The sequence below is a fragment of the Danio rerio genome, chromosome 7 (genome assembly GCF_049306965.1).
Source record: "Danio rerio strain Tuebingen ecotype United States chromosome 7, GRCz12tu, whole genome shotgun sequence".
Lineage (NCBI taxonomy): Eukaryota > Metazoa > Chordata > Actinopteri > Cypriniformes > Danionidae > Danio > Danio rerio.
In genome coordinates, this window is record NC_133182.1 from 77,406,732 (window position 1) to 77,433,177 (window position 26,446).

The 26,446-nt window shown below is 33.9% G+C and overlaps 3 protein-coding genes across 43 annotated transcripts in view; 2 read left to right on the forward strand and 1 right to left on the reverse strand.

The window, feature by feature from the left end:
• Window positions 1–4,076, reverse strand: part of myom1b (myomesin 1b) — a 68,295-nt gene extending 64,219 nt beyond the window's left edge. For 9 of the 13 annotated variants that reach the window (XM_073907575.1, XM_009303642.4, XM_073907578.1 and 6 more), the window contains exons 1-2: window positions 3,993–4,076; window positions 1,966–2,142 (exon numbers count right to left, since the gene is read on the reverse strand). In XM_073907575.1, the coding sequence (XP_073763676.1) occupies window positions 1,966–2,108 (143 nt within the window). In that variant the 5' untranslated portion in view covers window positions 2,109–2,142; window positions 3,993–4,076. Of the gene's footprint in view, window positions 1–1,965; window positions 2,187–3,992 lie in introns of all 13 variants that reach the window. The other 4 variants (XM_073907576.1, XM_017357145.3, XM_073907580.1 and 1 more) reach the window with 1 other exon arrangement.
• Window positions 4,077–10,499: 6,423 nt separating this feature from the next.
• Window positions 10,500–18,501, forward strand: myl12.1 (myosin, light chain 12, genome duplicate 1). Its single transcript, NM_214699.2, has 4 exons — window positions 10,500–10,755; window positions 15,300–15,511; window positions 15,794–15,955; window positions 17,709–18,501. The coding sequence occupies exons 2-4, from the start codon at window positions 15,328–15,330 to the stop codon at window positions 17,879–17,881; spliced, it is 519 nt and encodes a 172-aa protein (NP_999864.1). The 5' UTR covers window positions 10,500–10,755; window positions 15,300–15,327; the 3' UTR covers window positions 17,882–18,501.
• Window positions 18,502–22,789: 4,288 nt separating this feature from the next.
• nsun6 (NOP2/Sun RNA methyltransferase 6) overlaps window positions 22,790–26,446 on the forward strand; it is a 36,102-nt gene continuing 32,445 nt past the window's right edge. For 4 of the 29 annotated variants that reach the window (XR_012382890.1, XR_012382891.1, XM_068222795.2 and 1 more), the window contains exons 1-7: window positions 22,790–22,838; window positions 22,924–22,991; window positions 23,100–23,179; window positions 23,609–23,767; window positions 24,466–24,539; window positions 25,694–25,800; window positions 26,213–26,366. Coding sequence is in view for 21 of the 29 variants with exons in the window: in XM_068222795.2 (XP_068078896.1) it covers window positions 23,105–23,179; window positions 23,609–23,767; window positions 24,466–24,539; window positions 25,694–25,800; window positions 26,213–26,366 (569 nt within the window). In the remaining 8 variants the exon portion in view is untranslated. Of the gene's footprint in view, window positions 22,992–23,096; window positions 23,180–23,608; window positions 23,768–24,465; window positions 24,540–25,693; window positions 25,801–26,193; window positions 26,367–26,446 lie in introns of all 29 variants that reach the window. The other 25 variants (XR_012382889.1, XR_012382888.1, XM_005169055.6 and 22 more) reach the window with 11 other exon arrangements.

The following is a 26,446-nucleotide window of genomic DNA, read 5'->3' on the forward strand; positions in this document are numbered from 1 at the left end:
TCTGTCATCTGAGGAATATACTGTATAATGAGTGTCAAAAACAGCACACTGCATGCAGAATTCACCGATAGTTTAAAGGTATTTTAGGATGAATGGGAGATTCAGATATTAGCACATATTACACAAAACCAGGGGTAAAAGTAGTGGGTCATTTTTGTCTTTGCATGAAGGATGTGGTGCGATCACATTAGAGAAATTGTGGTGAAATTTCATGGACAGACATGTATAATCAAAGCATACGCGCACATAGAAATGTAAATCAAAACAGTTAACTAATACTCCAACATATAACCCAACTTTAGGTTACTATGGGTTATTTTAACCTAGGGCATTGCATTACATAATTTAACCAAATGCATTGGGTTATTTTGATTAAATGTTATGTTTTTTCATTCTGGTATTACTAATGCTACTATTACTATGCTACTATTAATTTTATAATTATGGCTGGGTAAATAAATAACATAAAGTTTACAAAAATATTGAAATGCTTCATTTCCATTACATTTTAGTTCCAGACACTTTTGTTAAAATAAATCCAGAAACACAAACAATAAAGAGACAGAACAAAGTGCAGACAAATATAAACTGAGCAAGCATCATGTGTTGATGGAGCAGAATATGGAGCTGTAGAGACTGTCCCGCAGCTGCAGCAGGCTTCACTCAGAGTCCGCAATGTACAATACATTTAACCACATCCAAACGCTTCTAAAAGATGGTCTAGATGGTGAAACGGATATAAAAACCACGACACGGAGGTAATTTGTTAAAAAATAACAACAAAATTATTGTGTTAGGGCTTAAACAAACTTTATAACGCAAAAACAACATTACGCACGCATATTAATACAGCTGTTTTGCATCAGGTAAGTCAGTTGACTGTTAAAATTCAAATATTTAACCCAACTGGTTGAGTTAATAATAAATAACCCAATAAAGGTTAAAAATAACCCAACAAAGCACCAAATATTTAACCCAACTGTTTGAGTTATTAATAAATAACCTAATAAAGGTTAAAAATAACCCAACAAAGCACCAAATATTTAACCCAACTAGTTGAGTTATTAAATAAATAACCTAATAAAGGTTAAAAAATAACCCCAAAAAGCACCAAATATTTAACCCAACTAGTTAAGTTATTAATAAATAACCCAATAAAGGTTAAAAATAACCAAACAAAGCACCAAATATTAAACCCAACTAGTTGAGTTATTAATCAATAGCCCAATAAAGGTTAAAAATAACCCAACAAAGCAAAAAATATTTAACCCAACTAGTTAAGTTATTAATAAATAACCCAATAAAGGTTAAAAATAACCCAACAAAGCACCAAATATTTAACCCAACTAGTTGAGTTATTAATCAATAGCCCAATAAAGGTTAAAAATAACCCAACAAAGCAAAAAATATTTAACCCAACTAGTTGAGTTATTAATAAATAACCCAATAAAGGTTAAAAATAACCCAACAAAACACCAAATATTTAACTCAACTGGTTGAGTTATTAATAAATAACCTAATAAAGGTTAAAAATAACCTAACAAAACACCAAATATTTAACTCAACTGGTTGAGTTATTAATAAATAACCTAATAAAGGTTAAAAATAACCTAACAAAGCACCAAATATTTAACTCAAATTGAGGTATTAATAAATAACCTAATAAAGGTTAAAAATAACCCAACAAAGCACCAGATATGTTCAACCCAACCATTTGGTTAAATAAATAACTCAACGTTTTTTAGAGTGTACATGGTTAAATAAATGAATGTAAATGTCCCGCCAGGACTAAATGATATTTTCCTTTAAAATTACGAGATTTCATCCACAAAATTTCACCACGCAATGGCAAATGTGAGCGCACATGTATTACAGGGGTGTGAGGAAGGTGTATTACAGGGGTAAATGAAGACCTGGCTTTCAGAGTTAAAGTGATGGGAGAGGGGATGGTTTATGCTCTCTTACCCCTTGGAGCTTTTGCTGCTATGTGCAGAATAACTACTGGAGCTCTGCTGGTATTGGCTGATAGCAGACTCTGTTTCTCGGCTACGGTAGGATCGGTCATAGTGGCGGTGGTGTTTCTGGTAGAACGGTATCGATCCCGACATTGTGTCCTCTTTACCGCAGACACTGTCCTCAGCTCTTTTTGTGGTTTTGAAAAGATTAAAACCTCACTGTAAAAAATGCTGGGTTCCACACAAATCCTTCATGTTATCCCAACACAAATCAACGTAATTCTTTATACAAATTTAACTGGATTGAACATAAAACAATTAAGTTGTCCCTCGAAACACCTTAAGAATTGTGTTGTTTCAACTCATCTTAAAGGTGCAGTATGTAAGTTTGACACCCAGTGGTTGAACTAGGTATTGCACTCCTGGATCAAAACACATTTTCACTCGGCTCCTCCTCTGACGAGTCCACGCAAGTGCAGGTTACCAGATTAACGTGAGTGTCCCTGACTAAAGGCCGATTTAAGGCTGATTTGAACGGTTTTCTAACTAAAAGCAACTGTGAAGAACTGTGACTGAGTGCAAGCTAACACATTTCAGTGATTCAGCATCTACATTTAATATTGCTAAAGAGGCTTAATGTGTATTAATTAGATTATAAACCTGACCATTTCGCTGGAGTGCAGTGAGTGCACTATTCTGTGCTTCTGAATGGCTGTATTTAATTTTCTGTCGTCTTTCGTCTGGTGCAAACAGCTCAATTGCTTATCACTGCAAATCTCGTCACGTAGCGTGTTGTTAGGACACGCGGTTGCAATGTAACCTGCATGCTCACCTCATGTTTACGTTCATTATATTTATATTATTTGCTAATTAATAACCACATGTGGAACTCTGAATCTGCGTCTCATTTCAGAGTCTGCTACTGTCCACCAGAGGTCGCATTTCGGTCGTGGACGCACACTTTTGAGAGCCTTCCTGACTAAAGTTTTCCAGCAAGGCAACTCAGGGCACTCAAAATGTAATTAGCTAAATTGGCATTGGGCGGGTTATAAGAACCAAAACAAAGACAGACGTTCAGGCACATAACAGACTATCTGTACATAGACAGCAGAATATCTGACTTCAGCATTGTTTTTCAGATAAACAAGAATGTTCACTTGGCATGTTTCTTTAATATCTACAATCTTATTATGGTATTTTTATGCTTTAGAAGAGTCAAGAACTTACATACAGCACCTTTACATAAGTAGTTTGAACAAGCAGCAACAGTCATTTTTTGGGTGTTTCCATCAACACATCAGAACCCAACTGGGTTAAAAAAACTAATTTAAAAAAATCCGAACGTTGTTTTTTTTTCTCCATAAGTGACACAGCATTGAGTTACGACAACCCAGCATTTTTAGTGCATTTTTAAAAAATAATGTAAAATCCACCCCCTTAAAATTTGTGTATAATCCATGAGATTAAACAAAAATGTCACCTGCCATCACATATAGTTAAGCTCAAAATTATTCGCCCTCCTGTGAATTTTTTTAAATATTTCCCAACTGATGTTTAACAGATTCAGGAATTTTTCACAGTATTTCCTATAATATTTTTTCTTCTGGAGAAAGTCTTATTTGTTTTATTTCGGCTAGAATAAAAGCAGTTCTTAATTAAAAAAACAAACATTTTAAGGTCAATATTATCAGCCCCTTTAAGCAATATTAGTTTTCGATTGCCTCCAGAACAAACCATCATTATACAATGACTTGCCTTATTGCCCTAACTCACCTAATTAACCTAGTTAAGCCTTTAAATGTCACTTTAAGCTGAATACTAGTATCTTGAAGAATATCTAGTAAAATATTATTTATAAAATATTATCATGCAAAGAGAACAATAATCAGTTATCAGAAATGAGTTATTAAAACTATTGTCTAAATCTTAAATCTTCTCTCCGTTAAACAATAATTGATGATCAAAAATATACAGGTGGGCAAACAATTCAGAAGGGCTAATAATTCTGATTTCCACTGTATGCATTCATCATCTCACCTTGTCAGATGTCTGAAAGCAGATCTGAGAGCAGCGCGTCAGGAAAACTCCAGCAAGATCCAAATCCAAGCAAAGACGCAAACTGACCAGGAGCTGCTGCTGCTGCTGCTGTCCACACAACAGAAATAATATTGGGGATGGCAGGAATGTCCAGGCGACTCTCACGACCTTTTATGGCGACTGTGACGGTAAATATAGCCGTAGAGCACAGGAGTACCGGCGCATTTTACACTGACGTGCTGCGCCTGATAACGTGACTGACTGCAGGAGAGTTGCATACTCGGGTATTAGTTTATAGGCTAATACTTCCACACTAGACTGCTGTCATTTACAGTATGCATGTAAAAAATGTAAGGTAACACTTTACAATAAGATTGTATTAGTTAATGTCAGTTACTGCATTTACTAACATGAACGAACTAATAGTAATACATGTATTATGGTATTTATTCATGTTTGTTAAGGTAATGTTACAGAAGCACAACTTTGGATTTTAATAATGCATTAGTTAACGCGTTAATGAGCATGAAATTATTACAGTATTTGTTTATGTTAGTTAATAAAAAGTACAGTTGTTCGTTGCTGATTCATGTTGACTCCCAGTGCATTAAGTAATGTCAACAATGAGTTTGGATATTAATAATGCATTGGTAAATGTTGAACTATGATTAATAAATGCTGTACAAATATTGTTTATATTAGTTCATGCTAGTAAATACATAATACTAATGAATACATGAATACTTAAAAGTAATGAAATCTTATTATAAAGTGTGACCAAATGCATGTCTTATTTTAGATTATAAACCAGTAGCTAGATGTTATGGTAGCGCTGTTTTTAAACAAAGGTTTAAGTTTTGAATAATATAAAAACTGAATATTTAGGACTGTTGTTCAAATTCAGTCAACACAGCGCTGTAAAAAAACGAAGAACGTAAACAAAAGGTCGCACGCGCAATCAGCGGAATCCAGAACAGCATGTGAGCAGATTTGATTATTGAACAGATTTGATCGTAATAATCTAGAAAAAGTCTGTAAAATAACAGTGTTTTTCTGTAAACATTTTAATGAAAATACCTGCAGATTTATTTATTTTTTTGCACTTTATTTCAACAAAAAAAAAATTTACCATAATTTTGTTTGTTTGGCAGCCGTAGCTGCCATTCATTTGACCCTTTTTTAGTTTTAATTTTCTTTACAGAGCAAGTAATTACAATTTATTACTTTAATTTAACGTAATTTTAAATGTACTTTAAAAATGTACTTTAAAATGGCTTTAAAAAATAAAAACTGCTTTTATTCTAGCCGAAATAAAGCAAATAAGACTGCTTATTTTTCCAGAAGAAAAAATATTATCAGACATACTGTGAAAATTTCCTTGCTCTGTTAAACATCATTTGGGAAATATTGGAAAAAGAAATTCACAGAGGGCCATTTTTAAAGCTACTTTGCCTCGCAATTGTCTTCAGAGTCCATCAGGCAAAAGTGGAGCTGAACCGAAATGTGAAAGCGTCACTTATTAGACCCTCCGTATGTATTTACACTGAATTTTACAAGCAAACTAGATTTTTCCGGTGTTCACTTGGAGAAATGGTTAGATTACCTTCATGAGCCTCTGACCTTATTGCTGTTTTCCTTTCCAAGGCCTTCATCTCAGCTGTGGTCTGAACTAACAATAGCCATGCTATTGTTACCCCCCTCACATACAACACATACCAGCAACAATGTGTGCGTGAAGTAGAGATAAATATAAATAAACACAATGAGAAGAGACCCAGAGGCAGGCGTGCTGTAATGTCTCTCACAGGTTTAACAGATATGCACAAATGTTGCCAGACTGCCTACAGAGAAGAAAAAAAACAACAAGCCAGGCTCATTCTGAAAACGTACCGCTATATACAATTCTGAAGACCACCAAGAGGTTTGGTTTTTTCCAGTTTTTGTATTCGTGAATCCAGCAGAGGTCACTGTGTATGCTTTTTCAGACCTTAAATTTCTCTCGGCAGTGCCATTCGTGCCCGCTGTTCTTGCGTAAATCCACTAGAGGCCACTGTCGACTGACTGACTGACTGACTGACTTATCGACTGACCCAGCCTCCTCCTTCCCTAAACCCAACAATAGTGTTTCCAAAATCAATCCAGAAAGAAAAAAAAGCCTTCGCAGCAGTCTGATTTTTCACCACATTTTCAGATCTTACCACATTCTCACCTTGTTATTTATTTATTTATTTTATTTTTCGGCTTTAGTTTTTGCCTTATCTGCTTTCTGGAACCGTTTCTCGCCAGACTCTCAGTCAACTCCGCTCCACATCACAAGTCCTACGACATACATGGGAAGCCACTGGACAAACTGGTTGCAGCAGGAAAGCTGTCCATATGGTGGTAAGCGGTCAGCTGGTAAGCATGAAAAGAAACAGCATCATACCGCCCTGTAGCATTCGTTTTAATAACGAAATGCAGCCATATGTACCTCTGGCTACATAATTCATCATGACCTCCAGAAATGTATAGGGCTAGGATTTTAAAATGAGCCTATGTTGAGAAAACACCTTCATTTAAGTAAAGTTTATTTATAAACTAATTTCGAGAGAATCACGTGCTTGTGATTGCTCGCGGTTGGTCCTGCATTAGCCAATTTATGATTCACCAATCAGACGATTCCTAAGGCATTATAAATACCATAAGTTTCATATCACAGCCATCTTCGTTTTGAAGAATCCCCCCTTCCACCCCAACTCCTCCTCCTTCTAATATGGGTGACACGGTGGCCCACTGTTGCCTCACAGCAAGAATGTCACTGGGTCTAGTCCTTACCAAGGCAGCTGACGTTTCTGTGTGGAGTTTACACGTTCTCCCTGTGCTCACGTGGGTTTCCCTCGGATTCCCCGGTTTAGTCCCACCGTCCAAAAACATGCAACTTAAGTTAATTGACTAATCCAAATCAGCACCATAGACATGCTCCTAAGTTATCTGTTAAGAGCGATCACTATCTCTTTATTAGCTAATACAGCAGGGGAGATCTCCAGATCTACCTGAGCTCAAACTCCCCTCTCGCCTTGCAAATGGGAGGGAGCCCCAGGCTCGAGGATCTTATGAGCTCAGGGCTCTCTCCTAGGACAGCATGCCAAACAAGCTTTATAATCAATCATCGCTAAGTGTGAACTCTTGAAAATCTAAATAATGACATGCCATATCTTAAAGGGTTAGTTCACTCAAAAAATAAAAAATAAATGAATTAAAATAAAGTTAGTTAGTATCAGTATGTTAGTCTTAAAGATTTGGAGTGTGCACTATAAAGTGACAAAATTCGCATTTAGAAGATATAAACCTGATATAAACATGCAAAGCTTGTAGTTTGTTTGCACTGGCTTCCACTAATATGCATGTGCATAAGGCAGACTGGAAAGGCAAGCAAGTTTCACTTGTTGCTGCATTCCAAAATTCAGGCTTGGTGACCTGCACATTTGCATCATGTCAATACCTGAGACGTGCAGAAGAGCAATGATCCTTTTATCAGTCACATCATCTTGTTTCTTCCCACCCCTTGTCACAGCATCGTCACACAGAACTTTGCATACTCAATACGCTCTAAAAATCCCGGGTCCCACACAATCGATTTGTGTTGGAACAACATAAAGGAAGTAAGTGAACTAACTAGTTTTTACAAATTTAAGTGGATCGAACATAAGACAATCAAGTTGTCACATTAAAAACTCAAGAGTTGTGTTGAAATAAGTTGTTCAAACAAACAGTAAAGTGTGCTGTGATAAACCCTTTAACACGGTCACAAATCAGTCAAAATATTTTTGAAGATTTGGATACACAAACTTGTATAATTTGTCCCTATAAAATATCCTTGAAGTGAAAAGGAACTAAAAATGTTTTGGCATCGTACTGCCATAACATAGCCTTTGAATCTTTCGATGGAAACACTACTTTATTCACATAATATCCATGCAATGTTCCAGTTTTGCACACAAGTTCAAAGGGGACCTATTATGCTCATTTTTACAAGATGCAAAATAAGTCTCTGATGAGTGTGTGTGAACTTTCAGCTCAAAATACCACACAGATAATGTTTATAACTCTCTGAAACTCACCCTGTTAGGCTTTGATCCTAATTGTGGCATTTTGGTGACTGTCGCTTTAAATGCAAATGAGATTGTGCTCTTTTCAAAAGAGGGTGGAGCTACGGGTACCTGTGTGTCAGCATAGTGGCAGATTCAAAAACAAGACTGATGTCCTATGCTAATGAGGGAGAGATGGTCCCTAGTGGGCGGGCTTTCCCCCTCTGATGACACGTACAAAGGGAGCATGTCAATCAAAGCGTTTCTGCAGACTGATTTTATTTATTCTGATTATAAAAAATTAATACATTTGTACCATTAGAAGCTGATTATATTTACACTGTTACCACCTAACTATGTTTAAACCTCTTATTAAAGTGAGTTTTGTATAATAGGTCTTCTTTAAGTCACATCTTTAGATGGAAACATGACCAAATTTTCCTTTTTAGATGAACTACATCCCTTTACACCGAATTCCTCGCACATAAACACCAGAGATTAAACGGTAATGCCTAAAGCTCCAGTTACATTGGTGCCAATCAAACCCTGAGAGGGAAATCTTCCTGGAAAAAGTGTGAGTGTGCTTGCATGTTCAGGCCAGCTGCCTGTTTATGAGACTGTTGTTGTCATGAATATGCCATATGTATTTTCATCCCTCCTCAAAGAAGCTTTGTAATAGTGTTTGGACGAGCACACGTTTGGCTGACCCTGGATTAAACACAGCTGCTGCGCTGCGTCATCTCTACATCAATATACATGCAGTCAAACACATCATGCTTTGCTTCATCATTCATTCACTCGTTTTCCTTCGGCCTAGTCCATTATTTATCAGGGGTCGCCACCGCAGAATGAACCGACAACTATTCCAGGATATGTTTTACGCAGTGGATGGCCTTCCAGCTGCAACCCAGAACTGGGAAACACCCAGACACGCTCATTCACACACACACACACACACACACACACACACACACACACACACACACTCATACAGCCAATTATGCTTACCCAATTCCCCTATTGAACTGTGGGGGAAACTGGAGCACCCGGAGGAAACCCACGCAAACGCAGGGAGAACATGCAAACTCCACACAGAAACGCCAACTGACCCAGCCGAGACCTCCTGCGCCACTACCTCGCTTATAAATACATTTAAATATATGTATTTATTTGCAATAAATATAACAATTTATTATTAATATTATTAAATCAAATCACTTTAATTGTCAATAATAATAATTATTATTATTATAAAAATATTATTCTAAAAAATAACTTAAATCAATCGTAAATGTAACTGAGAAACAATGTAAAGACACAACTGAAGTAATATTCTAACATCTTTGCATGAATATTAATGATTAATATTAATTAAAATATTTGTTTTATAGAATTATCTGTTGTCTTAGACCCGACTCATGGCCAGGAATTAATATTATGATGTCTTAGTTACCTCCCTGACTCATTATTCTTCCTTTTTCTTCATAGCCATGCTTTATCATCATCATCATCATCATCATCATCATCATCATATTATTATATAAACTGTGGTTTTGTTGATTTGCATGTCGACGCGTATCAGTGTGCATGTAAGCGAGCGGGAATAGTATTCTGTGCGCATGCGTCAATTTGTTTTCACCAGCGTTGTTTCGGTTGCACATAGAGAATAGCAAACTTACTTGTGCAAAAGATGCCACATGTGATTGGCCCCTTACGTCTTTATTTTTGGATTTCAATACTCTTGCATTAAGTAAATCTCTTCTCAAAGCTTTTACTGGGGCACTTTCTTGTCTCCCCGTGCTGCCCCCAGCAAGATGCCTTCTGGGCAGTCGCCCATATTGCCCATGCCTAAATCCACCACTGATGGAAAGACAATTCACCGGAAGCGCTAAGGCTGGCTGGCTGAAATTAAAAGTCCATGTGCATATGAGTGGCCCCCAATCTGAGTGGCTATTTGGAATGTTGTTCCAAGATCAGCATAGATGTTAATCCAGAATCCATGAACATGTCCCACTTGGTGAAATCATATTTAGTTATGATTAATTTAATAAATAATTTAATAAAGTGATATTTTTTAAATCATTTAAATGTACTGTAACTATGCTGCAGTTGGACAGTAATGTTTTTAATGAGAAAAAACAAGGAAAATCGTACTAATAGTAGAAAAATCGCCACAAAAACGTTGTTGTTTATGTTTACGTTGATATTTTAAAATGTAGCCCTGCTCATTAAGATTTATTTATTTTTATTTTTATTTTTTAAATAGCCACAGAAAACGAATGCTTTCTGTCTGTATTATAATAATAATGATGACAAACAATGCAGAAAATATTTCGTTGAGCAGGAAAAAAGATTTCAGGCCGTATATGGGCATGTTTCAGGTCGATTACGTAGATGTGGGCGTGTTTGAAGAAACCAACGCTGCAGGAAAAAAAGGGTGTGATATAATAAATAGAATTCTTTATTAAATCATTTTGCTTTGTAAAAAGGTAAAGCCATGCTATAGAACGCATTAAACACGATTTACTGTTGATAATTTGATGTCATGGGACGTTATTGGGAGTTTTTTTGGCTTTTGTTCGGGACACCCATGCAGCAGTGAGTTGGTCTGGTCAAAGCTCGCGGAAGCGACGCTGAAATCCGGAAGTTTGGGCGGTGGTTGAACGCGGCTGGGAACGGTCGATCTCTGTTGTTCGGTGAGACATCTATTTTATTTTATAATTTACTTAATTTTTAAAGATGTTTCACATGTAGTTACTGTTAAGATAAGTACTATTAAGGAATCGATTGGGTAGCGTATTTTTTTTTCACTTTACTGTCCGGAAGAACAAACTAGCCATGTCTTTGACGGTTGAGATTAATAATAATAATAATAATAATGTGATTTTACTTTAATATTCTCAATGTTATCCATTTGTAGTGTACATGTGGTTTATATTTAGCAAACGCGTAAGCTGTAATCGCCAGAGCGCGGTTATTAACGTTAGCTTCCTGCCTCATCGAATGTCTGTTTATTTAACGTCGTCACCGTAAATATGCCAACGTTAAAGTGTTTTGTGCATTGCTGTAAATAGTGAATCTGTCCTTATTAACCCGAATGTGCTATAATTAAATTAAATGGGTCAGAAATGTAGGCTATGAGGATTCAGAGACCGCCCTCTACATGCAGACCAACTTGCATCAGGCCCAACAGCCTTTATTTAGAGTAACTTTTGTTTAACCTTCACTAAACCATTCAATATTAGTAGACTTTATGCTTAATAGTTTCTAAAGAATCGGTTTTTTTTTTTTTGTCAATCAATTAAAACCTTTTAAGCAACCTCTCATTGATGGGATAATGCCGAAAAAACTTTTGTAGTTTACCATGTTTTTACTATGGTATTTCAGTGTTATTTCTTTTATTTTTTATTTTTTTCTTGTTTTTTTTTATTTCCTTGTGCTTATTTAGTTACATATGAACCACACCAAAAATCCACATGAACAATAAATGCACAAATGAATATTGAAAAAAATGTAACTTAATGTATAAGTGCGTGATATTTGCAGTGAAGTGTGTTTAAATCAGATACTTTTACTTGCAAAAATGCCACTCCTAGATTAATAAAAATAATTCATCTTTTTGTTTGTCAAAAGATGTAGATTTTCATGTTTTAGTATTATTATTTTTTGTATTAAATTTGTTCCCCAATGTGTTTGAGATAAGGGCAGAGAGGCTACATTGGGTTATTTTTTTCATGATCTAATTTTAATAATCTTTCAAATTATAAAAATATTATAAAAATATTTTATTATTAAAATACAATTTTGTGTAATTGCATTATAATGCTCTTATATTTTGTTAATCTCGTTATTATATATTTATATAATGAGTGACCTACATTGACAATACTATATTAAGTATATATATGTGTGTGTGTGTATACACACGCATGCATATATATATATATATATATATATATATATATATATATATATATATATATATATATATATATATATATATATATACACACACACACACTCACACACACACACATACATACATACATACATACATACATACATACATATTTTCAAAATGGGGTCTACTCAATTATGCTGAGCACTGTATAATATATACATATGTGTGTGTGTATGCATGTATAAATGTATGTATGTGTATATATACATATATATGTATATATTAGGGATGTAACGGTATTGTAAATACCGTCATACCGCAATATTAATTTTTTTCGATATTACCGAAGTCGCATGACTCGGTAAAACTATAGGTCTTCTGAGAAAATTTGCTCAGGCGAATGAAGCGAACGGGAGGTAGCTGAAACTTCATTTCCCATCAGCCCGGCGTGGCCATAATCCTTTGCGGTCTGTTGTCGCTACAGATCCAGTAATGCGGAAATGGAGTGTGCTGCTAGTAGCGGAGATGAAAAAAAGATGGAAATGATCGAACCTAAAGCGGGTGTTGTCGCCGCGCGCGTGCTGAATAGCGGTGCTGTCGCGCGCGTTCTGATCAGCTGTGTTGTGGCGCGCGTATTGTAAAGCGCCGAGGGGGGGTTGAGCGCGCATACTCAAGAGAGGTGTTATCGCGCGCCTACTGAAGGGCTGGACTGGACGGAGGTTGTGTCGCGTCGCGGGGGCACTTTTGATCGTTTTGGAAGGGCATTTTCTATCCAAGACTAAAAAGGGCATGTGCACTGCACAGGTTGAGCCCTATGTGTGCACGTGCCTGCAAGTTGGGGAATACGACTTATAACAGTCATGGGGACTGCAGAAACACAGCACACTGTTCAGATTGATGCAGACATTGACTTGTACCGCAAAGAGATCTCTATCTCACTCATGGTTTGTCCTCTCAAGTGGGGGAAAGACAATGCACAACGTTACCCCACTGCTGTCAACATGGGCCAAGTCATATCTCTCTTGTCCCAGAATCCTCAGTCCCAAATGAGAGGGGTTTTTTCTGTTGCAGGGGACATTGTAAATACCCAGAGATACCAGCTTTTACCAGATTATAATTATATGATAATTTTCCTTTAAACCCATCTCTATCTAAGTGAGCGAGTGATTAAATGTTGAATGTGATGAGTTTTCAACACTACTAAATTGAAACTTTATTTTTTTACATGGTTTAATATTTTTTTGTTATTAAAATTGAAGTTCCTGTTTCATAGCTAACAGATAGATGGCTAATTTGTATGTCATTGAAACTTTTGGCACTTTTTTGGAGTATTTTCAAAAGTTTTTTTTTTTTCCTGTAAATGATTCAATAAATACCGTACCGTGACATTCATACCGAGGTATTACCGTACCGTGAAATTCTGATACCGTTACATCCCTAGTATATATATATATATATATATATATATATATATTTATATATATATATATATATTTATATATATATATATATATACACACACACACACACACACACACACACACATACATACATACATACATACATACATACATACATACATTTATACATGCATAAACACACACACATATATATGTATATATTATACAGTGCTCAGCATAATTGAGTAGACCCCATTTTGAAAATGAATATTTTTATCTTTCTCAGTGAATATAGGCAGTGTATTTTGGTGCATTTAAATAAAACAGATTTATTAAACAGATATATTTATTAAAATAATACTTTAGTAACTGAACGTATTTGAAAATTGAAAGATAATACAATTAAATTCAAGCAAAATATTGAAAAAAAAAATACAACCTACAAAATCTCAACTAAACTTTAAAAAAATATGTTGCTTCTTGATTTTTCTTTTTTTTTTTTTTTAAATATTATTTAATATTTTTCTATAACATGTAAATTTGGGTGTACTAATTATCACAAGTTATTTTGTTAGAAAAGCTCCAAATTTGACTTCAGTAATGACTAATCTAATGTATATGCACAAATGTAATATTGTATAGCTTTCTATTAACATATTTAAAAGCTAGATTTGTGAGGGGTGTACTTGTAAATGCCGAGCACTGTATAATCAAAACTAGTTGTTGTGATGGAGCTTACGTATAAACCAATTTTACAAAAATATCTGACACTAGTGTAACTGTTGATTTTACAGTCAGTATCTTTGACATCAAAAGTTGCTCGCTGTATTCAAATAGTTATTTATGTAAAAAAAATTATTTTACTCAAAGCTCAAAAGTAAAACAACTTAAAAACTAGTATAAAGGACATAAAAAATAGAGTGTCCTTGCATTATGATGCTATTTAATTGTAATCCTTACGTTATATATTGTTGAGTGACCTAAATGACAATAATATAATTTATTAAAAATAAATTTTGCTGCATTCATATCACAAATAAAAAAAAGTAGTTATTGTGACGGGCCTTGCTTACATGTAGGCGGATTTTACCAAAACATTCTGACACAAAAAAGTATCCTAACAACAAAAGTTTCCACTTGTATTTAAATGGCCATTTCTTAAAAAAAAAAAAAATAGATAAAAAAATAAAAAGTTTTGTTCCTAACTAAAAACTCAAATGTATAAAAGTCATCTTGAATATTGACTTTAAAAAAAGACCCAGTACATGTATGGTCAGAGATAGATTTTCTTTTTTTTTTATGCGGAGGACTTGCCTGAGCACGCATTCAGTTATGCAGGTATTTCAGAATGCTTCTCAAATCTCTGTAATGTTTGGGCCTGTTTGATTCTCTGTAATGGGATGCACGTTGCTTTAAAGTTATGCTACTGTAATATTTGTTATAAAAGACATCAATTTAATATATTTAGGTGCTGTAAAGTTGTCCGTACTGTCTCGTTTGTTTTTACAGAACCGTTAAAATCATTGTATTGCATCAGATTGAGGATCTGTTATTATATTTATCGACTTATTAATTAATGAATTCATTCATACACCATACTAGCCACACTTTACAATAAGGTTCCATTAGTTAATCTTATAAATGTATTCAGTAACATGAACAAACAATACATTTATTGCAGTATTCATTCATCTATGTTGGCATTATTTAATGGAAATAGTTTCACTAAGTTAATCACAACTTTTTATTTTAATAATGCAATTAGTATTTTGAACAGCGATTTAAAAACTGCTGGGTAATGATTGTTTATTGTTAGCTTATGTAAATAAATGGATTAACCTATCAATCCTAATTGTAAGACGTGACCATGATTGTCTTTTATTTATTTCTCAGTGACATCTCTTGTCGTTAATTCTTCCGTGTGTGTTTTATTTTAAAGCTTGTAGGTAAAACCAAATACAGCCAAAATGTCGAGCAAACGCGCCAAGGGAAAGATCACCAAGAAGCGTCCTCAGCGCGCCACGTCCAATGTCTTCGCTATGTTCGATCAGTCGCAGATTCAGGAGTTTAAAGAAGCGTTCAACATGATCGACCAGAACCGCGACGGCTTCATCGACAAGGAGGATCTTCATGATATGCTCGCTTCTCTTGGTAAGATTTTACTAGCTAGTTTTACTAAAAATGCACTTGTGACTGTAGACCACGGAAATTGGGAGTAGGCAAAAGATTCTGACGGGTTGATTACCTTGGATAAAATATCATAGTATTGTAATTACTGCTCTAAAATAAATTCTTTTTTAAATGTCTTTTTCCCATTGAACACACTATATTTTATTTTAAGAAGCGTTTAAAGTATTTTGGAGCAGTAAACATGTCAGGCTGAACATGACTGCTATGCATAAGAGGTTAAATGTGTCTTTCATTATGTTTCAGGGAAGAACCCCGCAGATGATTATTTGGAGGCGATGATGACGGAAGCTCCCGGGCCGATAAACTTTACCATGTTCCTCACCATGTTTGGAGAGAAGCTCAACGGCACCGACCCGGAGGAAGTCATTCGTAATGCATTTGCATGCTTCGATGAGGAGGGAACAGGTGAGAAGATACACTTTTTGTTTTGTTTTCATTTCATTGGAAAAAAAAAACATTTTATCATTCATGTATTTTTTGTTTTCTAACAATTAATAAAACAACAAAAAAGAAAAACAAATACTTGTGTGTATATATATATTTAAAGAAACATGCTTACATTTTTATGATTGACAAACATTCATCACATTTATTTATTTATTTGTTAAATGGAAATTGTTGTTTTTCTATGCAATTCAACAATTTCATTATATTTAAAGACATATATTTCTTTTATATATATATATATATATATATATATATATATATATATATATATATATATATATGTATATGTATATATATATATATATATATATATATTTTCACTCTGATACTTTGAATACTATTGCATAAATCTAACTTGTTTCATTTGTGTTATTGACTGATTTTGAATTACATGTATTTTAAAATAATTTATTTGTATTTTTGATATAATATTTTTTATGTATTATTTATTTAAATTTATATATTATATATATTTATTTAGTTTTTTTTATCTAGAATTTAATTTATTTTTACTTACATTTAATAACATTTAGAAGTATTTTTAATGTCATTTGTTTTATTTTAATTCTTTTTTTAATTAAATTATGATTTAGATTTTGTAGAAATGTCATTTATTTTTGTTTTAATTTATTAATTAATTTATATAATTTTATTTATTGTATTTTATCTAGAATTTTTATTTTTAATTACAGTTTTAAAAGCATTTTAAATATCTTTTATTTAATTTGTTATCTTATAATTCTTATAAAAAATGACAATTAAAAAAAAATCATTAATTAGATTTTATCATGTTATTCCAAAATATGAAACTTTTAAAAAAAAAAACAATTTTGTTTTGTTTTTGAGAAATGTTATTTATTTATTTATTTATTCATTATTTATTTATTTATTTTAAAGAGATTTATATATATATATATATATATATATATATATATATATATATATATATATATATATATATATATAAATAATTATATTTTGAATAAGATTGATGGTTTTTAAAAAAAAATATTTTAATTTATTTTTTATTTTATATTATATATTTATTCATTGTATTTTATCGAGAACTTTATTTTTTATGTTTTTAATAGCATTTTATTACTTTTATTTAAATTATTATTTAATTTGTATTATTTTTTATTTTAATTATTATTTAGATGTTATTATGCTATTCAAATATTTAAGTGAAAAAAAAAATATTTTAAAGAGAATTTAAAAAACAAAATTTCTGTTTATAAGTTTTTTTTTTTTTAGATTTCAATTCAAAAGCACAAATAGTATAGAGCAAGAAGTAGAGTACTCCACAATTTAGAAAGTAGATATAGTAAATAAAACCCTGAGATTTTCGTTTGCTGTTTTCTGCTCTCAGGCTTCATTCAGGAGGATTTATTTAATAGGCTTTATTTTACAGTATGTAAGCAAAATATATGGCAGTTTTACATACAACTTAAATGCATAAATATTATTGAGCAAGAAGAGATGGGCTTTTCCAGAGATGCGTTGCGGCTGGAAGGGCATTCGCAGCGTAAAAATGTTCTAGACAAGTTGGCGGTTCATTCCGCTGTGGCGACCCCGGATTAATAAAGGGACTAAGCCGAAAAGAAAATGAATGATTGAATGTAGAAGAGATATTCACTCATATACATGCATCTCCACAATTGCATGACTAAATAAACAGAGATGAATGTTTGCTGCTGTCTTCTGCTCTCAGGCTTCATTCATGAGGATTATCTGCGAGAGCTGCTGACCACCATGGGCGATCGATTCACAGACGAAGAAGTGGATGAGCTGTTCAGAGAAGCTCCGATCGATAAAAAGAGCAACTTCAACTACGTGGAGTTCACCCGTATCCTGAAACACGGAGCCAAAGACAAAGACGATTAAAAATACATAAATAATACAACCCTTTTTAAGCATCCCCCCCCCTTTTAGGCTAGAGAAATCTTGTGCTGTCCGTTCACCCTCCAGAAACCAACGTTAACCTTTATTCCCAAATATACTGGAAGAGTAATGCATACGTGCGCGTTTATTCCTGCATATGTGAAGTATTCAGCTCATGGTTTATAATACAGAACACACAGTTAAAGTCGCTCTGTTGTGTAATACGGCTTTTAAAATCCAAGGTAAAGCTGCACTGTTTTGTTTTTGGTGGTGTTTTTGGCTAAATCTCATGTTCCAGTGTTTTGTTTTGATTTTTAGGTGTGTGCAAATTAAGCAGATTCCACTTTCTTCATCACACCTTTCTGTTAATTGGTGAAAGTATTAAGTTCAGGGCTCTCGTGGATCATGTGTTCACGTTTTATTCATGTCTGCGGTTTTTATGCTATAATGCGACGTAACTTGATGATCTCAGACCTCTCGTTTTTTTCCTCATTCAGGCAGTACAAATGTGAACGTGTTGATTGTAGTTACATGCATTCGATCTCATTTGATTTCATTGCCTAACTGAATTTTTACATTTTATAATATTAAGTATTTTCAATAAATCACTCTTATTAAAAGCTCTCGACGCGTGCGTTCTTTGTTTGACAATAGTTTGCATGTTTAAAAAGCATTCGTAAATCTGTATAAATATATTTAAATGAAGAAATAAATAACGGTTTGTTCTGTAGCCAGTTGAAACCTAAATGTTATTTACCTTAAAAATGAAAAAAAAAAAAAAGAAACAGGAGAGAAATATTATCTATACAGAATCTATACTGAAGAAGAAAAATGACATGAAATACTGTGAAATATTCCTTGCTTTGTTAATAGCACTTGGGAAATATTTAATAAAAGGATTAAAATTTTATAGGAGGGCAAATTATTTTACATTTAACTGTGTATTTATATTTTCCCAGAGATGGGCTGCGTAAAAACTTGCTGGACAAGTTGGCGGTACATTCCGCTGTGGCGACCCTGGATTAATAAAGAGACTAAGCCGACAAGAAAATGAATGAATGAATGAATGTGTATTTATATATATATGTGTGTGTGTAATTACTCCTTTATAACTGTGAAGAACATACCTGTTAAATATTGTTCAGACCAGGAGAGTTTCTAGGGTCTTTGGCTTACCCCAAAAATAGTCATGATTTATAATTCGATGCTAACTGACATAGCATATTACAGTAGAATATAGCTAAGAAATAATAAGCTAGATGCATGAGCTCACTGTGATTCAACTATAACATCAGGGCCCGGTTTTTCAAAAGTAATCCACTAGGATTTTGGATAAGGGATTGGATCAAATCTTGAAAATGGGTTTTTCAAAAGCAAAAACGGATTACATAATCGGATAAGATCACATAATCTAATCTTGGTTTTGATCTGGATCAAACCTTTAGTTTGGGTTTTTCAGACCTTTTTTGTAGGATTTGGATCACTTTGATCCAAAAAACCTGGATTAAACTGATCCCATCAGAAGAATGGATTTAGCGTGGATTTCATGCCCAAAATGTAATGAAAACTTAAACAATTTATTAAATAAAACTATATTTGGATCATGCAGTATCTTACGAGATATACTATTTATTCATAAGGTTATAATTTTATTTGTTCATCTTTCAGGTTATAGTGATTATAGACTTTAACATATTCAGCCTTTCAGTGTAGGCCAACAGCAAATTAGAAAGAGTTTGGCCTCATAAAATAATCCCCCAACAGCTGTCAAAATTTACCAAAAACAATATTCTGTATATATATATATTAATCACAATGGAAAATATTTTTGTGTTTAGAATATTTATTAGTGATGCATGCAATGATAACAGAATAACAAAAAAAAAAAATTCAAAAAATGGCAATGCCTGATTTTTGAAATCACTCAATAATTGCAAAAAGAGACAGAAGTTCAGCTTCATCTGGCAAAGGAACAACTGACTCTGACCAAACTGCAGCAAACCAAGACCACAATTGAGATCTGCCTCCTAAAGAATACTCTCAGACAAGCTGCTCCCTCCACATCAGATAAGGAAGTCTGACATTATTGTGGAGGTTTCAACATTCTTTTTTTTTTTATTCAATACATCTATATTTGAAACTTATTATAAATATCCTCAATGTACAGTGTTGTAGATCTCAGATGAGCAGACTGCTGGAAGAGGATGGGGTGCGGTTTTTCTTGCTTTTATTATTTATTATTATAATTATTTTATTATTTTATAAAATTTTCTTAGTTTTCATTTCGAATAAAAATAAATTTATATTTACCCCACACTGGCTGTTCTACTTGTCGCTCTTTACATAGGCCTATCTATCCATCTACATTGTGATTGAGCACTGGTAATCCAGATTTAGTGATCCTGAAAAGTTCCTATCTGGATCAGAATGATCCAATCCAATGTTGCTTTGAAAAACTGGCTCAAAAAGTAAGCTGGATTACGTGATCACGGATTGCAAAAACAGGATTACTAAATCCGGATAAATTTTATCCGGATTAAACCTTTTGAAAAACCGGGCCCAGGGGTCACCAATCCTGATCCTGGAGGGCCATTGTCCCTGCAGGGTTTAGCTCCAACTTGCCTCAACACACCTGCCTGGATGTTTCAAGTATACCCAGTAAGACCTTGATTAGCTTGTTCAGGTGTGTTTGATTAGGGCTGGAGCTAAAATCTGCAGGACACCGGCCCTCCAGGAACAAGTTTGGTGACCACTGGATTACAGAAACGTATGTGACTGGCTATATCAGATCTAGATTAATATGTATAGATATCTATATCATATCTAGAAAGCTAGTACAATTGACCTGTTTCTGACTAATTTACATTTATATGACGCACATTTTATCGATTACAGTTATTTGATTTCACCAAAGCCACACATTTTATACTGCGAAAACAAATATTAAGCTTCATCAGTTGTTGGAACTACTAACAGTTGTGGTATTACCTCATCAGCTACAGCTCCTTAAAATAATGGATGAATGATGACAGCACAGTGGTGGGATTTTTTTTAACACTTGCTTGTGACAACCATAACAGTCTCACTCCCAACTTGGATAACAATATAAATGCTATACAACCTATTTTTGTTTAAGTGCAAAAAATTCCAAAAGAGCAGGGGCTTAAGCCCTCAAACCCCCCCCCCCCCACCCTCACAATGCCACTGGTTCAGATGTCTTTAGGCAGCAACTTGGACTAAATACTAAATAAACCTCTTTTTGGCCTAAATAATATCACTATTTACTTTATATAGTTATGCTTAATATATATTCTTACCTTGTATAACTACATTACCTAACAAATGACTTGTTGCCTATTCAAGTTTTAGGAACAACAAATAATAACCTGACTTCTAGTTGATCATTTGGTATCAGAAGTGGCTGATATGAAAGGTGAAGGCCTCTATATGACGCTTATTTGAGCACAATAAAATCTGATCATGTCTTGATTTCTAATTATTTAATGAGGACAGTGAGCTCTGACTCTGCTTAGACTAAAGTCTCGTCACTGAACAGAAATAATGTCCAGTATAGAATATAAAGTCCTGCTGCAGTGGAGACAGAATGAATATTGTGTCTGACTCCATCATGAGCTTGGAGGACTGCATCCATACATCTCTGACATGACTCACATCACTGATTAATAAAGTCATCTGGAATGGCAGAGAAAGCGTTCCTGCAGGACTCCCAGAGTTCATCAAGACTCTTTGTGTTCATCTTCAACCCCTCCTCCTCTATCTTACCCCAGACATGCTTAATAATGTTCATGTCTGGTGACTGGGCTGGCCAATCCTGGAGCAGCTTGACCTTTGCTTTCAGGATCTTTGATGTGGAGGCTGAAGTATGAGAAGGAGCGCTATCCTGCTGGAGAATTGTCCCTCTGCTGTGGTTTGTAATGTAATGGGCAGCACACGTCTTGATACCTCAGGCTGTTGATGTTGCAGATCTCTCGCACCCCCCACACTGAATGTAACCCTAAACCATGACTTTTTCTTTACCAAACTTGACTGATTTCTGTAAGAATCTTGGCTCCATGCTGGTTCCAGTAGGTCTTCTGCAGTATGTGTGATGATTAGGATGCCGCTCAACAGATGATCCATCAGGGAAATCCTCCTCCTGCCACTCCAAATGATCAACTAGAAGTCAGTTTTTATTTGGTCTTACAACTGGGATCGACCACAAGACTTCTGTTATATGCTTAAACAACACTTTATAGTGCACGCACTTTGATAAAAATAAACATTCAAATTATTATAACTATTAAAAGCACTATCATAAGCATGATTAATCAGCTTTATGTTGTACATTTGCAGTTTAATACCGCAGTAATGTACATTAGAATGTGTCCTGTTTTGATTTCTGAGCTAAAAACAAATTTGATTTTTACCATGATTGACAGAAGACACTCATTAATATGTAATTCAGTGCAATAATAATTTCTATACTAAAAATATTGACAGGTAAATTCAGAAAGAATATTAAAAGACGCACTAGCGATTACAGGTTAACCCCAAAATACAAATTTGTGGTCATTAGATGTCTTTATACTTTGCCATTGTCTTTAAAATGACTATATTTTACCCATATATTGGCTAGAAGTTTATATTAATTTAAATTCTAATAAAATCTGGTGTGTATATATGTTATATAGGCGCAGAACAAGCATGTTGGATTTTTTACTCAAATATATACACTGTATGTGTGTTTAAAAAATATCTATATTTTATTTTTTTATTTGGGTAGTTTTAAATAGGAATTTACCACAGGAATTTAAGTTTTTAAATAAACTAAGAGTGTAAATGTACAATCCGGATCCAGCAGGTGTCGGTGTTCCTCCGCGCCCTCGACACGACAAGAAGCCGAAGAAGAGCGAATAATTCTGTTTACTTTTTAAGATAAATGACGCCTCGGCTATCTCATGTGCGTTTTAGTATAAATTAATTTTATCTAACGGAAAAAGCACTAAAATATCTGTGTGTAATATTTAATGTGTTTCTCCTAAAAGCCGCTCAAACATCTCGCACGTGTTTCTCATTTCCATTCAGTTGATTTTAAACGCAGGAACTGTATAAGGTAAGAACTTTTATTACATGACATTATTAAATACTATATGAATAATCGACTTAAAGTGTTTTAAATAACTAATACTGATGTGTTTTGTGTGATTTCCCTCGTGAGAAGCGGATATGGCAGTTTTCCCTCAGCTGTCAATGAGTCCAGAAGTGCGGGAGCATCTCCATACAGTTTACACCAATGACGAGGTTTGTTGACATTAAAGAAGTACACACTGCGGATAAATAATTCATTCTCCTTCGGTTAAGTCTCTTTTTTCATCAGGGATGGCCACGGCAAAATGAACCGACAACTATTTCAGCATGTTTTACACAAGGCATACCCTTCAAGCTGCAACCCAGTACAGGGAAACACCCATACACGCTCACATTCACACACAAACACTACGGCCAATTTAGTTAATCCAATTCTCCTATAGCGCATGTGATTGGACTGTGGGGGAAACTGTTGCACCCACGCCAACATGGGGAGAACATGCAAACTCTTCACAGAAATGCCAACTGACCTAGCTGGGACTCAAACCAGCGACCTTTTTGCTGTGAGGGGATCGTGCTACCCACTGCACCACCGTGCTGCCCTATATAAAATGCTTCGTAATTGGTGTGTGTGTTCTGCAGGCGGTGTGTGAGCTGGGTGCAGGTGTAGCGGAGCAGCAGTTTGAGGCTCTGCTGTGGTGTTTGTCTCATCCTCCTCTTTACACCTGTCTGAGGGTCAGCACACACCTGCACCCACTGCGGGACGTCCAGCACCGGCTGCAGCAGCACCTGGAACAGATTGTACGTACTTGTGTGTGTTTGCGTGTTACATACTCTCACCGGCCACTTTATTAGGTACACCTGTCTAATTACTTGTTAACGCAAAATTCTAATCAGCCAATCATGTGGCAGCAACTCAGTCATGTCAATATGGAGCAAAATCTCTGAGGAATATTTCCAGTATCTTCTTGAATCTCTGCCATGAAGGATTAAAGCAGTTCTGAAGGCAAAAGTGGGTCCAACCCGGTACTAGTAGGGTGTACCTAATAAAGTGGCCGGTGAGTGTATGTCGGGTTTAAATTTTTCAAAGCTTACTCAAATTATTTGTTTCAATTCTTGTGTATTCTGTGCAAATACACTCACATTTTATTAAAGTAATACATTTCCTCGAAACAACAGCATGAAGATAATATGAACTGAGACAATATAATAACTGCAAAATAGTTATTTTAAAATGCAAATGAATCTATAATTAAATATAGTGTGGAATAGAAATAGAAATATAAAATAAAATAGATATATTAACTAAAACACTTAATGTTTGTTTTGTTTGCCTGCATGTGAACATCAGAGGTCATCAGAGCATGCAAATAACCCATGCATAACACAGACACACTCATTTTTTTGAGTGTGTATTTAAATGCATATAATTATTATCATCACTTTTTGATTGTAAGTTTGTAGTGCTGTGTGTTTATGTTAGTGTTGTGTGTTTTCAGCAGTGCAGATGTCCAGCTGTTCACACTCACCCTGAGCTACCAGATGTGCTGCTGCTTCCTGTCTGCGGCCCCAGGTCAATACAGTTTGAATTCTAGCATGATGAAGAGCTCATCATTAGAGTCATTTATTATTATTATTATTATTATTGTTATTATATGTTTTGTATTTTTATTATTATTATTGTCCATATGTTATTATATATACTTTCATTCATTTTCCTTTAGCTAAATCCCTTTATTTATCAGGGGTCACCACAGCAGAATGAACCGCTATATATATATATATATATATATATATATATATATATATATATATATATATATATATATATATATATATATATATATAATTATTTATTATATTTTTAATTTTAATATATGTGTACTATATGTTGTTATTTATTATGTATTTTAATTTTATTATCTATTAAATATACATATATATTATCTATATATATGTATATTTATATATGTATTATTATTAGTATTACCATTAGTATTAAAATTGTCCATATGTTATTATTTATTTATATATATGTATGTAAATATTCTTTAATTTATTTTTCTTTAGCTAAATCCCTTTACTGGTCAGGGGTCGCCACAGCAGAATGAACCACTATATATATATTTATTATATAATTTATTATAGATTTTATTTTATTATATGTGTTCTATGTGTTATTATTTATTATTTATACTTGTGTATATATATATATATATATACACGTATATATAATAGTTTTTTATTTTATTATCTGTTGCCTATATTTTTGTAATACATTCATAATTTATATATTTTATTTTAATATGTATTTTCCACATTTTATTTTGTATTTTTGTTGATTTTTATATTGTTATTTTTGTTCAGTATGTTATTTATTTATTATGTATTTATATATGTGTATATATATTTAAAAAATAATTTATCTATTTATATTTGTTCTATATGTTATTGTTTTATTGTGTATTTATATATGTGTATATATGTATGTATGTATGTATGTATGTATGTATGTATGTGTGTGTGTGTGTGTGTGTGTGTACGTATATATATATGTTTTTTATTATCTATTAACTACATTTTATTATTTATTATATATTCAAAATGTATTTATTTTATTTTAATGAATATTTTTTATATTTTATTCTATATTATTTTTACATATTTTATTTTATTATCACATCCCTTTAAGCTTGTTAATAATGGTGTGCGTTTGCTCGTTTTCAGGCCCGTGGAGCCTGTGGCGTCTGCAGTGATAGTGGGCTCTCAGTGTGGCAGTGCAGTTCTCAGAGGAGCTCATGTGTTCACGCCAGGCATCATCAGCACACACAAGTGTAAGAAAACACACACACAGACACTTCATCAGCATCTTTAGCATGTCGTTTAGACTGTTTAGGCTAGTGTTTCATAATGTGTTACTGTTCTAAGGGTGTTGCATGAGCGTTATCGGTCACACTTTACAATATGTTTATGTATTTACTAACATGATTAAACAATGCGTTTGTTGCACTGTTTATTCCTTGTGGTTAATGCTAGTTAAAGGGGACTTATTATGTTTAAATAAAAGTGAGTTTTCCCTTAAAATAAGCAAAAAATCTGCCAATAGGGGAAGCAAAATAATGTTCTTTCAAAGTGAAAGCAAGATAATTTTATGTAGCCCATGGGCAGATCATTTTCCTCGACCTGATGCATAATAAATGTTGATTTAATGTTGTAAATATCTTCAGTGTTTTCTGCCTCGTCCAGTCATGAAAGCAGGTGACGTGGTGTCTGTGTTCTCTGACGTGGAGGGAAAATGCACACGAGGAGCCACCGAGTTCAATGGGAAGAAGGTGTTTGTGGGTAATGGAGTCTCAGAGGTGAATCGTTCAGAGTTATTCAGCTCTGATAAACCCGGCAGGTGAGACAATTTTGCCGTTGACGCCTTCTAGTGGTCAGAACCTAAAATTTGGCGCACCAATTCTTTATGGGTAGATCATG

What these genes read in the sequence shown, in the direction of transcription:
- myl12.1 (NM_214699.2), top strand. Translation starts at nt 15,328, where the DNA reads ATGTCGAGCAAACGCGCCAAGGGAAAGATCACCAAGAAGCGTCCTCAG. An exon ending in TGATATGCTCGCTTCTCTTG is followed by an intron (nt 15,512 to 15,793) that starts GTAAGATTTTAC and finishes ATTATGTTTCAG; the next exon opens with GGAAGAACCCCGCAGATGAT. An exon ending in CTTCGATGAGGAGGGAACAG is followed by an intron (nt 15,956 to 17,708) that starts GTGAGAAGATAC and finishes TTCTGCTCTCAG; the next exon opens with GCTTCATTCATGAGGATTAT.